Below are 12,721 nucleotides of genomic sequence, written 5' to 3'. Positions count from 1 at the left end.
GTACAATAGATTTAGACAGTTCATTCGATTAGAGACAAGATAAAGCTTTAAAAAATTCTTCTAACAGTCCCTTCCTGACCAGTAGTTAGAAGGTGACCACAGGACATTTAGGACACAATGCCATAAATTTCCTTACCCTCTCTGGTTCTTTAGAAGCATCTCGGTATGCTCATTCAGTAATGCTTGTTGAAGTGATCTCCACAGTTTCTGTGCTTAACCCCAGATTCTGGGACATTCTAGTGGACCCTGACAGTCTTGTTATGGAGCTCATTCAACCAGCCAGCTTCTACACAGGGCCAGAACTGGGGGGCTTGTTTTTATAATTTTCCTGCTGCACTGAAGTAGCTATTTTTGATTTGCCCCAATCTGGATATAAACCTCTCCCTCCAACGTGGTTGACTCATTAGCATCTTCCCCTGGAGTGCCACTCCACATGAATATACCCGGGTCTCCGAAGCACCAAGTCTCCCTCACCACAGAATCACCCACAGGTAAACTGAGGTCTCACATGCATGGAGACACAGGGCAGGACCCTTGTGAGCCTGCGTGGTATAAACCTTCCGCCGCTTCTCCAGTCATGCTCCAGACTCCTCCATCAATCTGGTTTCTTGTGGAGGACAAACCAAGTTATACCAAAGAGTGGCCTGAACGTTCTCTATATGCAGCCACAAACTGTATTATGAAATATGGACTCAAATTTCAGATCATGTTTATTTTCCTAAAACCAACTCAGACTAGATTAAAATGGTATCCACATAACAGAAAACATTTCTAATTGGATGGTCCTTAGAATATATATTGTATGTGAGTAAATCAGACTCAATGGGTCTACCAAACACAAACATAACAGGACTAAAATAAATGTGATGAGCACTATTTCCTCTATTGCCTGTGACTGGGGTATTTTTTTCCTTCTAAAATTTATGTCCAAAAAATATACAGCAAGAGTGGTAATAAACCGGCTATGGAGAGTGGCTTGTGTCTTTCAACAGTCCAATACAATAATAAGGGGATGACAGTGGGGTGATTTTGTTGGCAGACTTGAAAATATGGTAGCATGCAAAGATGTCCCAAACACACGTATCAAATTACTTATAATAAGATCTCTTCTTATACACATTATAACATCTTTTTATATTTTAGATAATCAAGACTAACAGTTTATAAATTATTTGGGAAAAAGTCTCTCAAATGGAAAAACATTGAATGCTACAATGACCTCAGCCCACTGCTAGAAGGAAATGTGAAAAAGTTGCTTAGAAGCATCTCTGGATGGGATCAAGGAATGTTTCTTGGAATGAATGCCACCATTTCTGTGTTTACTCCAGATTCCGAGCCATCTGGAGATCCCTCACCATCCAATAACTCTCTGTCGAATAAGCTCAAGTCAGATTCACTGTTCTTTTTTGTTTCAATCCTCACTGAGGACATGCTCATTGATTTTAGAGAGAGGAAAAGAGAGGCACCGAGAGAAAGGGAGAGAAACATCTATGTGAGAAAGCAACATCCATCAGTTGCCCCTTGTACGCACCCTGACCAGGGACCAAACCCACAACTAGGCATGTGCCCTGAGCAGGAATCAAACCTATGACCTTTTGGTTTATGAGATGATGCTCCAACCGACTAAGACACACCAGCCAGGGCTGAATTCACTGCTCTTATTATGAGTAAATGGCTACCATCTATCAAGACTCTGCTACATCCCAGATAGTGTTCAAATAAAGTAATAGCTTTAATCTGTTCAAATCATGCCTTTTTGAGGCAAATACTTTCACCCCCATTTTTCTGGTGAGGAAACTTAGGTCATGAAAGTTTAAGGATATCACTTGAAATTGTGGGTAACAAGTGGAGGATTCCATTTTTGTACTCCAATTTGGTGGGTACAGAGCATTCTTCTCACATCTGAACTAAACAAGACACCATAGATGGGACCTCTCCAGCACCAGGAACTGGGCGACTCTCAGCCTGGGATCGCAGGACCAGCCTGACAGCTGCGTCACACTGCTGGTACATGCTGACTTTCTAACTGACTGACCCAAAGATAAATTGCACCTGAACTGTAATTCAGTCTAACTGCCCCTTCCCTAAACAGGTTTCTCCTTTGTACTTACACCTTAAAAATAGGTAAGGTTTTCCCTCCTGCTAAATCTTATCTTGCCACTTTGCCTCAGTGTTCCACACTGTCTATGCCACACATGCATTGTGATACACGCTCCCTTAGACACTTTTAAAGCTCTGAATCACTTCAAAAAATTTTTGGTGCCTTCATCCAAGGCTGATAAAACCTTATTTTAAAGTAGAGCAAAGACTGAACGCTATCTTTCCCAGGGTAAAGTTTTTCAACCCCTGTTTACCTATTACAACCTGTTCACCTTGCCAGCCAAGTTTTATGTTCTGCAGTTTGTATCTAAAGACAAGAGGCTTTCTGAATATGTTTTGTCAACTGGCGTCTTAGTCCCACCTTGGGAACCAGGCCACCGCTTCCCAGCCAGTCTCATGCACCCAGCCAGCCACCAGCAAGTCCGTTCCACACTCCCACGTCCAAACGTCTCCATCTTCCTCACGACAATGTCCGTACCGAACACTTTTTTCTTTTTACAACAGACCTACTAAGGGCTGTCTGTGGTAAAACTGAAAATATTCTGCTGGTCAAGGTTTCTGTGATGGAAAAAAAGTTACTTAAGAATCTGTCAAATTTATATAAATACCTTATTAGAAAGGAAAATAGCTGACCAGCACTGCCCTGCCACTCCGACTGATCACAGTGACAGTAAAAGTAATGCTGAACTGTGCAAAGTTAATTAAAAAATAAAAAGTCTGTATTTGAAAACATGAATTACCTTTAATGAATTTGAAGCGTGGGATAGAAATTAAATTTAGCCAAATGATCAACACTACACATACCTTGGTCACTCCTGAAGCATTTATTCTCCCCCCGTGAAACACTACAATCTCATCTAGAAAACTCTGCTGGACTAGAGGGCTGCCAGATAACCCTATTTTTCCATTATACTGTATAATGAAATCAACAGAAAGACAGTCCTTGAAGTTAACAAAAAAGCTCCTCTTGGCTTTGATCGATTTTTCCAGAAAGTAGATCTACAATGGAAAAATACAGCCTCTCCCAAGGTTACAGAAGTTCTTTAAGCTTCATAGTAAAACACATGTAGAGGTATATTATTGAGTCGCCGTTTCCAGAATAAACATCCAAATCAACAACTGAGCGCTTTGGGCTAAGATTTCAGCCAAAATCAGAGCCAGGGAAATGCAAGAAACAGATCTGTGTGCGGCAACCTTAGGTAGGGGTCCTTGGGACATATATTAATTACACTCTTTGTACCCCTCAATATCTGTCAAGTTACATGAGAACAAAAATTCTACAAATGCATGATAGAGCAAATAAGTGTTGATCTAATGATATGATATAATATAGTATAATATATATATAAAATACACACACACCCATTTTCTATGTTCTTAACAATCTGTGATAATTAGTAACCCCAATCCCACCCTCTGCCCTTACTGACATTATCAATGTGAAGTGGATTTGAATCTTCTGTTCCAAGAAGAGTGCTGAATGCCCAAGTGCATTAAACAAAGTAAAATGGAAATGAATGACATAGGGCTGTAGTCAGAGGATGCAGAGATGAATGAATGCGGGACGCAGGAAGTCAGGTGAGTCTGGTGCTGTTAGTGTTATGAGGAACGAGGAAGAGAAATGTGGAACACACAGGCCTACACTGCACGTGGGCCGGGGAGCAACTTGGAACACCCAGCAGAAAAGGAAAATTGTGAAAATGTGGTGGGAAGGGCTGGTATAGAAGGATGTGTAATGTCCTTGTGTGATAAAGGGCAGGGGCCTGGAGACAGGAGGAATGGGCTCTTTGAATGAAAACATTAACTTTGAAATGGGATCAACTTGCTGAAAGAGCAAGCTGCTCCTTCCCAGTTGTGAAGAGAAGGTGCCGCAGGAAGTGCACAGAGACCTGCTCCTGCAGCCTGTGTCCGTGCACCCCCCATGGTAACTGGGAGAACTCAACAGTCACCCCGGTTCGTAGCTATGGACATCTACAGACATCTAAGAAAACAGGGAAAACCCCCAGTCTTCTTGTTGTGGACTGTTAGCTGGGGCTTGCTACACATCTCAGACAAAGGTCATTCAACCCTCTTCTCTGAGAGGAATGTGTTTTCTTTCCCAAAAGACCATTCAAGCTGCAATGCCCACAACACTGTACATTTTACAGGTTACTCATTGTCTCAGCAAGAAAAAGACATTCATAGTTCAAACTATCCCACCGCTCCTATATGCAGAAGTTTCCAAGTTTCTACCATTAAACAACTGACTTGTCGATAAAATACTCAAATGCAAAAGGCCAAATTCACTGAAAGGACAGCTCTTAGCCAGGATATTGAAGAACATGTGATTTTTAAGGCATCCCATTTTTTTCCTACCATGAAAAGTGTGGGTTTTTCTTTTAAAGATCACATTTTTTTCATAGTAACATTTGAGGAACATTTTAAGTATTTTTTTTAGTAATTTGATACCCTGTTACAGATTTTGGAAACACTTTTGTGTTTAGAGGCTGAGTCTGAGTGTTTTTCCAGAGTTCTGAAAAAATAAAGAGGCAACTTGTATGTTCATGCCAAGATTTACCAGCTCTCAGATTTGGGACAAAAGGGTTTTAAAATATACACTCACCTCCACATCACAGGTATATTCTGATCCATCCAGAAGGACCACTTTGCACTGCATGCTTTTAGGCTTTTTGACAATCTTCAGTGGAGAGCGAGAGAGTTTACTGCTAGATGATTTCTGAGAAAGTTTATCGTCTTCCAATTGCTGATATTCGAGCTGTTTTGCAGCTCCAGCAGCAAATTCCCGTTCCTTGTCGGTGACCTGTGAAGAACAATGAAGAGTTTTCACTGCACGACAGGACATAAATATTGCATTGCTCTTGCAATACCAGGACACATTAAAAACAGGCATTCCTATTTCCCAATGAGAGACATTTGAATTGGGACGTTAGAAAAAGCTATAAATACACAGATATTTATAAAGCTAACAATTTTACCTAAATAACTTCTCTTGTTAAGATGTACAGATAAGGCCTTATTTCAGTTTGACTCAAGGATCTGCCTTCGAGGCACTGAGCAAATGTTGTTGAAACTTCACTAAAGAAGAAAAAAAATGGACTCCAAAGTTTTTAAGAAAGACACTGGATAGTCTTTAAAATACATCGTCTAGATTTTACCTAATGTACTAGATTTTCTTCATTATCTGAATCTCCTATATTCCAAGACCAAATATATACTGTATACAAGGTATGTTATAAACTTTAAGGTCCACAGAATCTCAAGTATTAATCCTCTTAGTAATTTTACAATTGTTAAAATGTTTGATTTAGCTCTAAATCAATTCAATGAAGCCAGCAGCACTGAAATTCATGGCAAAGTAATCCCCTAAATCCACTTCTCCTCACTGTAATGAGCCAGTATAAGAACAGATCAAATCTGTCCAAAAGCTTTAATCTGCTTTCAAATCACAACAGTCTGTCTAGTCCAGGCTAGACTCAAAACTCCCGAGGACATCCTATGTAACAATAAAATACTCCCCTGAATCACTCTCCTTGGAAATCTTCTTACACCCCCCCATCTATACATTAAATGACCGACCGCCAATGGTATTAGTGCAAATTTGTTTCATGGGCCAAACTAGCACTCCACTGGCCTACAAAAATTTGCACTGACAGTCCAGAGAAAAATGTGTTCTGAAATTCAGCTTAGGTCCCTTGGATAGGTCCGGAATTTCCTCTCTTGTGAACACACTATCCTGCTGGCAGCCACAGGGACTGGGCTTCAGAGTAAAGGCAGTGCTATCATTTCAACTTCTTTTCTTTATTAGTCTCTATAATTTTATGACACTCTAATAGAATCACAGTTATTTTTCAGCATATTTACTTTGGATTTTAGGTATAGATTCCTGTTTTTACAACAGCATTTTCTATCTTGTTTTACAGCCAGAAGATTACAAATACAATCCTTTCCTCCACTACCTTGCCCAGGAATTCAAGGCAAAGTCTTGAGAAGTTCCTAAGGGGGAAAACAAAACAAAACAAAACAAACAAATGAAAAACCCCTTGCCGAGTGACAAAATCAAGAAAAAAGTGAACAACCAACTTCCAAGTCCAAAGCAGCCAGAAGGCCAGCCTCAGCTAACACAAGGAAGGGCCTGCTCTGGCAACACAGTCCAACTGTTAACTGCTGGTCTTGCACATCAAAGCATTAAAATAGTGAGAAAAAAGTCATAAATTATTAATTCTGGTTTTAAGTTACTTTAAGAAGTTTGGTAACCTTGGAATTTTGTATCAATTACCATAATACATTTGTTAAATGCTTCATAATTTACATAAGACTTTTAAATTCCATTTCATCTCATCTTCTGCAAAGTCAACAGAGGCTACATTTTTATTTAAATTTTACCTGGAATCAAAGTATCTATGTAGTAGGAAGATAAATTTCATTTTTCCTCTACTAAGGAAATATGTTCTCTACTTCTGTATCAGAACAAGCTGTCTGGGTTACTTATATATCAATTCCGGAATCGGCATAAACCACCAATGGTCAAAGGGAGGCCTCACCCATCACCGAACCTCTTAAGCACATGGAAGAACAGACCAAGTACTTCAAAATGAAATGTAAATCACAGTCATACAATATGCTACAATTTAAAAATATCAAGAAATGGAGATCACGGGGAGGGTTATCAGCGGGGAAGGGAAGAGAGGAATGGGGGCGAAGGTATAGGGAATAAGTAGCATAAATGGTAGGTACAAAGTAGACAGGGGGAGGTTCAGAATAGTGTGGGAAATGGAGAAGCCAAAGAACTTCTATGTATGACCCATGGACATGAACTAAGGTGGGGGAATGCTGGTGGGGTAGGCGGAGGGCAGAGGGATATAAAGGGGAGAGAAAAAATGGGACAAGTGTAATAGGATAATCAAGAAAATATATTAAAAATAAATAAAAATATCAGTATCATTGAATTTCCTAAGATAGCCAGGGGACTGATTCCAAGCATCTAGAAAGAATGTGAAAAAAAGAAAAGATAACCCGGAATCTTCTTTCCTGGAAAAAAGTCGTAGAGCTAACAGTTCGTGAAGCCTCTTCCAAACAAAATCCCAACAAATAACCTACTGGGAGTAAACTGATAAATACTTTAACCCATGAGTCTGTAAATATTTAAGATTAATAAATGGCCTTTTAAAACTAGAAAAATACACAAAAGAGAAATATCAATACCAACTGTTTTAGCAAATCTCTACTCATTTCACCCTCCTCACAGCTCTGGAGGTGGGTACTATCACCCTGACTTGCACAGGAGGAGAATGCAACAAAGCACACAGTTTTAACAAACCTTCTCACGGACACAAGACTAGTGAACTGGACTTCAAATTCGGCCAAGGCCCATGTTTTAATCACTGCTACATATCCAAATGTGCTTTGTTAAATATCTCCAACAGAACTGGGCTCAGAGTATGAATCAAAGAATTTTAGAGTGGAAGAATCTTAGAAAATTATCTTTTCCGATCTCTTCATTTGTAAATAAGGAATTGAGGCCTGGAGGACCTGAATGTCTCCAGGCTACTAAAATACTAGGGAAGACACAGGACTAATCTGGGTCTCTTGACTTCGCAACCAGTCATCTTTCCAATAAGGGTTTAGTATCACTGCTTTCCTCTGTTTCAAACACCTGACTGTAGAAGACACAGCAGCATATTTAAACATGTCTGGGTAGAGAAACTCTTCCATCTCTACAGCTCTCCCCTGGGTTCATTTTTATTTCCATTCAGAGTTAAAAGGAAAGAATGAAGAAAAGCCAGCCTACTTATTTTAAATTTCTGAAGACTTAAAAACAAACACTATCACCATCACTCCTCCACGACAGCAAAAGAAAAGGCAAAGGAAAACCATGAAAACAACAGCTCCATAGATTTTCCTTCACAAAATTAAAGAATAACCCTTTACTCCCCATCACAAAACATCCTGGGACAGAGAATCTACAAAGCATGAAAATAAATGTTATTCTCAATACCATCATAAAGCAAAACTTAAATACCCTGGGAAAAGAAATAAAATAATCAGGTTGTAAACATATACTGTAGTTTAACATTATAATAATGTGTCGTGCCTTTCAAAGAATTTCACTAACATGCTGACTTCATTCTGTTCTCTCACAGGGTCCAGAATTTCTAGCTTCCCACATAGACACCTGACCTATGAAAAGCAAATCATTTGCAGGGGCCTCTTAACTTCCTTACCACATGTGAGCCAGCACTCTAAAACTTGGTGATTGCAGGTTTAATGTTTTAAGCCAAAGAAATTTAAACATGGATTCATTCAAAGCCCAGGTATAAACCATGCTCTATATTTTACATGGAAACTTTTAAAAGAAATATCCACATTACATGTGACAATTGAAATACACCTAGTATGTAACAGTTGAAAATATACACGTACATGGGGAATAGGAGGGAAAGAGACTGACCTGAACATCCACAAAGAGCAACTGGCAACATATGGAAAAACCAAAACAGCTCTAACCCCCCACTTGGATAAAAATCAAGAGCATAACTGAAGCCATCAGTGTGGTGTCTAGCCTTCCTGTTCACCCAGATAAAACCAATAACCTGGAATCCAGATTTCAGTGTGAGCTCAAGAGCTTTAATCAAAGGAAGGAGTTACCAAGCATGGCTGTGGAATGTCATTCACTGAAAGCCCTAAAAGAGGACCAATATCCATCTGCCTGGGACCAGAACGGGTGAAGCAGATGACTCCTCATAGTTCCCTCTAGTGCTAGGAGACCAAGGTCAGACCAGACCCTTAAAAAGCTCAGTAAACATTCTTTAATCGGTTTTCTGGGTGATGCCCGCCACTGTAGGGGCGTGGGGCGGCACGGTCCCAGGGCTCACCTCCTTTCTCACGGGGGTGCTGTGTGCCGCGGCAGCTTCGAACTGCTCCAAGGCCTGGCGCTGCTCTTCTGGCCCCGGCCCCGGCTGCTGTGCCCCTGCGGGCCCCTGCGGACCAGCCGCCTCCTGGGGCTCAGCCTCCTGTTCAGGCTTGGATTCTGAGTCTGAGCCAGATTCGGTCGTCATGGTTGATTGTTCTGCAAGCAGAAAAAGGAAAAGTCCCATCACTGGTGCAATTATCTTTCCTAGGCAAGAAAACTAGGATGCTACATGCGAAGGCTGCAGAGAAATACGAATAATCAAAGCATGATCCTACTGCACACAACTAATAGACAACTCGTCAGATTTACCATGAAGACAGGTGCCCGTGAAAAATTCAAAATTAACATTTCACTAGGAGTTAAAGTTCATTTGTAATGATCACAGGTTTTAGTTCTATTAGATTTCTGCCACAGATGACTCTAAAGTGACACTACAGTAATGCCATAATAATGACATATTTAATTTCAGAAAAGTGAATTTGCTCCATCAACCTAACATATATTTTAATCTCTGGGAAGGCTGATCCAATAACGGAAGCACCTATTCTTTCTCATTCCCTATGTCCTTCCTGTCTCCAGGAGCCCTGGTCTGCCTCTCCCAGCCCCTGAATCTCTCATTCTTGCATGATCAAATGCCTTTCCTCTTTGATTTCCCATTGACACAACAACCACAGCAGAGGCTCGGCGAGTGACATGGAACGGGTCACATACTGGACAAGCACTGGCCCCGGCTGGAGGGAAGCTGGCAGCATCACTTCTCCCTTCCTCACAATCCATTCTCATAGGCTTGTTCCTGGCTGCCTTCTATTTCCCTTGCAGCCTGAAAGGGAACTATCTCATAAGAAACTCAAACAACAGATCTTAATGTATAATAATCTACTCTTCCATCCTGAAATGACTTTATAGAATATAACCAGCATCTTCTAAGCATTCACTGGTCAAGACACTTAAGTATGTTCTGCATCAGATTCTGCTTCCGCTAACTGAAGGAACTGAACACAATCATACCTGCAGAACCTATTTTCTGTTGTTAACTTTCCCTACTAAAAGACATGCCATTTTTTGTAAAGCCGTTTCTTGCTCTAAGCAGCAACAGAGCCGTTATGCCTGTGGTTACCATGTCATTTAAAATAATTTCTTATCTTGGGTTTATGGGAACTACCTGAAAAACAAGTATCTCCGATTGTCAAGATTTTTCCTTCCTAATTATAATTTTATGGTAAAAATCTCATGAGCAGAAGGCTAGTGTAATGCCTTAAGCAAATGATATACACATCAGCAGAATGTAAAATTATGCAAAATAAAACTCCATGCTAAAACTCTTTAGTTGCCGTCTTCACAATACACATTGGAATATGTTTACTAATTTGAAGAAGAAGAGAAACATCACGAATAAATACTGATCTATGTTATAGACTAAAGACTATATCAGTGCTTCTATTCCGAGTTTCTTTTTACAATCACCAGTTATTCTTCTGTTGAATCAGAGACATATCAACTTGACATGTGCTCAGTTGCCCAAAATGTATGTAAATATCAAATCTAAATTCAGAGCCAGACAGTAATCCAAATAAAACTAACACATTGTCTTTTTTCCTCTTTTTTCACATTTTAGATCTTCAAGCAAATCTTCAAAGTAAATATTATAAAACAGATACTCCCTAGAATCCATTTTCTCCATTTTCCTTTTAAGTAACTAAACTTTCAGTTTTTGCTGGTACTCCTCCATCCAGCTTGAGACCACATGAGTTGTGGCCATGTGATAAAGGCTGACCAATGAGACAACAGAGAAAATGTATTCATTGTTTAGGTCATCGTCATGAAGACAAAGCCACTTACTTGCCTTAGATTTCTCTTTCTTATTGGTTAGAAATTAATGACTGATGTGGTCCCCACATACCCAGTCATGGGGACCCCAAGTTCAGGAGGATGCCAGAGTCACCCCTTTCAGCCTGAATCTCTGGATGACCCCATGGAGTATAACATACCTACTCTGGCTTGTTATGTGAGGCAGAAATCAACTTCTGCCTTGTCTGAGCCTCAGTACTCTGGCCCATACCCAATCTAACACATATTCTACAGACTAAAATTCTACTAGTCATACTCCAGGGGTTCCCTACTTACTAAAACATACTAGTCTTTCCATGATCTCACATCCTCTGTCAGCTATTTCATATTTCTCTGCTTTCCACTCATAACTTCTCAAAAAAAAATTTCTGTTGACCCTTACTGTCTTATACTTCCTTACTTCCTCTTTCCCGCCACTTCTGTCTTACTCCATTTGGGTGGCTTTTGTGGTCAATGCCACGGACCGTGTGCTCTTGTCTGTTCTCGATTCACCTGACCTTTAGTAGACCCGGCTTGATGAAGGGACTTGTCCTGTCAACACATTTCCATCTCTTGGGATTCAGAACCCACCACACTCTCCTCCTTTTCTCCTGTCTCTCTGGCTACTCCTCACGCTCTTTGATAAAAGCTTACTCCTTATCTAACCTCTAAAACTCCCAAAAAACTCCATTCTAAGACCTCTTTCTTCTCTCTATATTCCCTCTGCAGCTTAGGATACCCTCTCCCAGGGCTTTAAATACGTCCCATAAGCCATCAACTCGCACATTCATCTCTCTAGTCCAACCCTCTTTTCTGAGCTTTAACAGTAGTACGCAACCTCCACTTTACCATCCCCCCAGGTATCTGTTGACTTTTCTCTCCCACGTCGGCTCCTCCCCTCATCTTCCTCACCTCAACAAACAGCAATGCCACTCCTTCAAGCCGGAATTCCGTGTCACCCCTGACACTTTCCTTTCTCTTATCTTCCTTATTTAATATAGGACAGGTTTGCAAAATATGACTTTGTAAATCTGTTTTAAAACTATGTTCTTCCAAAATATAATTGACTCTTGAATAATGTGGAGGTTGGGGGTACTGACCCCCTGCCATGGTCAAATATCTGCATGTAACTGCTGATTTCCCAGAAAAACCTTTCTAATAAAGTCTACCACTGACCTGCAACCTTACCAATAGCACAGGTGATTAACACATATTTTATATTTATATGTAGTATAGACTGTATTCTTACAATAAAGTGAGAGAAAAATGTTATTAAGAAAATTATAAGAGAAAATATTTATAATAATGTACTGTATTTACCAATACTGTAAGTTCCCATCATCTGTTTACAAGATGAATTGCCTCAGCACCTATACCAATACTGTCTTATATGATACAAAACACTGTAGACATTGTACTTATCACTAACATTAAAGACCAGATATAGGTATTGGTCTAAATGTGAAAAAGAAATTCACATTTATTTACAGATGTAACAATTTGTGCACTGATAACAAAGAAGCAAAAATATGATTGCCTTATGGCAGCTTAGTGGAATCGATACAAAACCTCCAAAGGCAAAACTTCTGCCACACCTTCATTGAAAATAATCCACATATAAGTGGACCCATGCAGTTCGAGGCTGTGTTGTTCAAGGGTAAACTGTGTATCTTCACTTGGTTTCCTGCCACTAAGGAAATCAACATTTCTGAATTCTTCAATAACCTCCTTTTCACTGCCTCTATTCCTGCCCACCTCTCTTCTGTATGATCTTCATAAACCGCTAACCCTTTACCAGCTTTCCAGTGTGCCTGAAGCCAAACCTAAACTGTTTAATTGCTGCGGCCTTCGGGGCAGGCCGAGGCCTCCGCCCCTGGCCTTACC

At 40.2% G+C, this 12,721-nt stretch overlaps 1 protein-coding gene across 16 annotated transcripts in view; it reads right to left on the bottom strand.

The window, feature by feature from the left end:
• The window catches only part of EPB41L3 (erythrocyte membrane protein band 4.1 like 3), a 149,622-nt gene that overhangs the window by 82,275 nt on the left and 54,626 nt on the right, over positions 1–12,721 (bottom strand). For all 16 annotated transcript variants that reach the window (XM_037125831.2, XM_037125832.2, XM_037125833.2 and 13 more), the window contains 2 exons: positions 8,973–9,166; positions 4,703–4,900 (listed from right to left, as the gene is read on the bottom strand). In XM_037125831.2, the coding sequence (XP_036981726.2) occupies positions 4,703–4,900; positions 8,973–9,155 (381 nt within the window). In that variant the 5' untranslated portion in view covers positions 9,156–9,166. Of the gene's footprint in view, positions 1–4,702; positions 4,901–8,972; positions 9,167–12,721 lie in introns of those variants that run through there.

The sequence above is a fragment of the Artibeus jamaicensis genome, unplaced genomic scaffold (assembly GCF_021234435.1).
Source record: "Artibeus jamaicensis isolate MK-2021 breed Jamaican fruit bat unplaced genomic scaffold, CSHL_Jam_final contig_354, whole genome shotgun sequence".
Lineage (NCBI taxonomy): Eukaryota > Metazoa > Chordata > Mammalia > Chiroptera > Phyllostomidae > Artibeus > Artibeus jamaicensis.
This window is presented reverse-complemented; position numbering and strand designations above follow the sequence as displayed.